The 2,932-nt window shown below is 27.6% G+C and overlaps 1 protein-coding gene across 1 annotated transcript in view; it reads right to left on the reverse strand.

Moving 5' to 3' along the window:
- LOC18054588 (formin-like protein 5) overlaps positions 1-1,199 on the reverse strand; it is a 5,336-nt gene extending 4,137 nt beyond the window's left edge. Inside the window, 1 exon segment of the mRNA XM_006452075.2 lies at positions 387-1,199. Within this exon segment, the coding sequence (XP_006452138.2) occupies positions 387-554 (168 nt within the window). The 5' untranslated portion in view covers positions 555-1,199.
- Between the last annotated feature and the right edge of the window lie 1,733 nt (positions 1,200-2,932).

Genomic DNA, 2,932 nt, shown 5'->3' on the forward strand with positions numbered 1-2,932 from the left:
ACACAAAAATGGAATACAAACAGTTACAAATTGTTAAATCTGCTAGCCATAGACTTGGACTTCAAAATACAATGCCTTAAACTAATTCTTATTAAATTTTTTGGCATCCCGACTATATATCATGCATAAACAATTTCATTACACACAATTCAGAACTTTAGCCTGTGCATCAGCTTCATAACTGAAGTTGCACCCACTGTGACAATATAAGGTCATTGCAATCATATTCCTGATCTAGTTGATGAAATTTATGCAACCAACCAAAACCAATTAGCTTGATATCATATCTCAAAATGCATTGTCAATAAAGCTTATTGCTTGAAAACAAAAATAACCAACGGCAAAAGCATATCAAGCAAAGCAAAAAACGAAATATGGTCTTTTACCAAGTTATCGTCAACCTCCCCAGTCACTGGATCAACTACTTTGCAAAGAAAGTCTTCCTCTCTTGTCCTCCTGTATGCTGAGCTGACCACCAATGATCCATAAAGTAGAACAACCAAGAACATAAAACAACTTCTTCTCATTACACCCATTTCTTCTTGAATTATCATTACTATCAAATACAATCCTTTTCATTTCATCAATATCTAAACCCTACAAAACAAGTAAAACCCTAACAAAGCTCCTTCATAACCAAAATAAACCACCATCAAAGCTTCAACTCTAGAGCCTTTAACAACAACCCAATTCAAAATTATTTGCAAAAACCCCCCTTGAAAGATACCAACCAATAGCAGGTACATACAATTCTCAAATACCAGCCTCAAAGGAATCAATTAGAAGTTGAAACTGGAATAAGAACTCAAATAACCAAACAAAACCCAGAATTTACATTCCCAGAAAAGGCCAAAACAAGGAACCAAATAGCTTTTAAAGCGAAACCCAGCGAACAAAATTCAAAATTTGCTTAAAGCGAGCTTAGAACCAGCCCCAGATCAAATAAAAATATAACCTTTAATTGAACAAAACCCCAAAAATCCAAAATGTGAATATGCACAAAAAGGAAGGTCCTCTGTTTTCTGTGTGAAAGAAAAATGAAATGGGTCTTCTTCGATTATGACCAGATCCAATCAAATAAATTAGCCGTTTAACGCTTGCAAAATAAACTGTTGACCTAGGATTACTTTTGAAGAATTTTCTTCGCAGACATGTTCTGTTTAAACGCTGACAAAATAGAATCAGCGTTTTTGTTTTTGTTTCCTTAATTCTATTTCCATTGTTTTATTTTATTTTATTTTATTTTTGTTTTTAAAAATTTTATGTTGGGTACATTTTGAAATTTTTGTACCGTTTACCAGATCAGACCAATGAGAAGCGAGCAAGTTTTTATGTCTTTGGGTGGGACAAAATTGGAAAAATAAAATAATATAGTCTTTATTCTTTTTTTTTTTACCAATAAAATTCTTTTTTATGAAACTAAAACAGAATTTTTTTTTTATAATATATGCGTATTTTTTAATACACCCCATTATCTACATCAGTCCATTTGAGTTGTATTATTAAAAATGAATGTTTTGATTAGACCTTTATATTTTATCTAAATTAATTATGAATGGCTTTTGAAGAAAAGATGGATAATAATCTCAAAGCAAAAATGTATGCTTTGATTAAAAATGTATGTTTTTTAATACACCCCATTATCCATATCAGTCCATTTGAGTTGTATTATTAAAAATGTATGTTTTGATTAGACCTTTATGTTTTATCTAAATTAATTATGATTGGCTTTTGAAGAAAAGATGGATAATAATCTCAAAGCAAGGCATCGTGTTTTTGTTGTTAAAATTAGAAAGCTAACTGAATACTAGAAAAGATAAAAACATGCAATAAAGACAAAGACTTGTTAAAAATAAAATTCTCTAAAATTAACTTAATTATTTATTAAACATGCATTAAAAGTAAGGGTCGACTAGTGTACATACATCAAGAATATCATATCTCATAGTCCATACTATTAAATAATTAAAAAATTAATAAGACCAAATCAAATTTAAGCATATGATTAGTGGTGGTGCCAGAAATTAAACTTAGCAGGGGCTAAGTTTAAATAATATTGTAATTTAAAAAAGGTCAATAAATAACAAGTATCAAAAATAAAAATTCACTAATATATTCAATATATTTATAATTGATCTCGACGTATTTTCATATGTTAAAAATATTAAAAAATAAATTTATCATCAAGAATACAAAATAAATCTTTTTCTACATGTGTAATAATAACATTACTCAATTATTAATCTCTAATCTGATTTCACAAACGATTTTTCACAAAATTTATAGGTGAAAATGCCTTTTACTACTATAGTCATGACAACTAGTAAATTCAATGCTAATGTTATCAATAAACAAATTAATGAATATAATTTAATTTTTTTTTAGTATCAACTATTTTTCTTATTAGCCTATCAATCTCTTTCAATTTTGAAAATTTGTTATTAGAACTCACCTATGTAATGTAAACATCAAATTGAATTTTAAGTGTCATAAGATTCATTGAAGAAAAATCATTTTGATAAACCCAATAAGATAAAATAATTTCTTTTTTTTTTTGTGTGAGGAGAGTTAGCGTGCAATGAATCTCAAAATAACAATTTCTTTGTGGGTCGAAAGTTAAACATAAATACTTAATATTTTGATTATTTTTTAATTTTAATAGGGACTTTTATGATAAATGAGGTAAATATTAAATTAAATTTATAAATTTTGAAAAGTTCCCCTAGTCCCAAAATGGCAACGCCTATGCATACGATGATATTCAAGTTGTGAAGTACCGTAGCCAGCCTTAAATTAAAATATATTAGCATAAATTTATCTCTATTAATTTATCATGTAAGTATTATCTAACTATCAATTGAGTAGATTTTAATCTCCGTTTTATTAAAAAAAAAGGATTATAATTTTGCATAATTTAGTAATTTTTATTATT

The sequence above is a fragment of the Citrus clementina genome, unplaced genomic scaffold (assembly GCF_000493195.1).
Source record: "Citrus clementina cultivar Clemenules unplaced genomic scaffold, Citrus_clementina_v1.0 scaffold_1, whole genome shotgun sequence".
In the NCBI taxonomy this organism is placed as follows: Eukaryota; Viridiplantae; Streptophyta; class Magnoliopsida; order Sapindales; family Rutaceae; genus Citrus; species Citrus x clementina.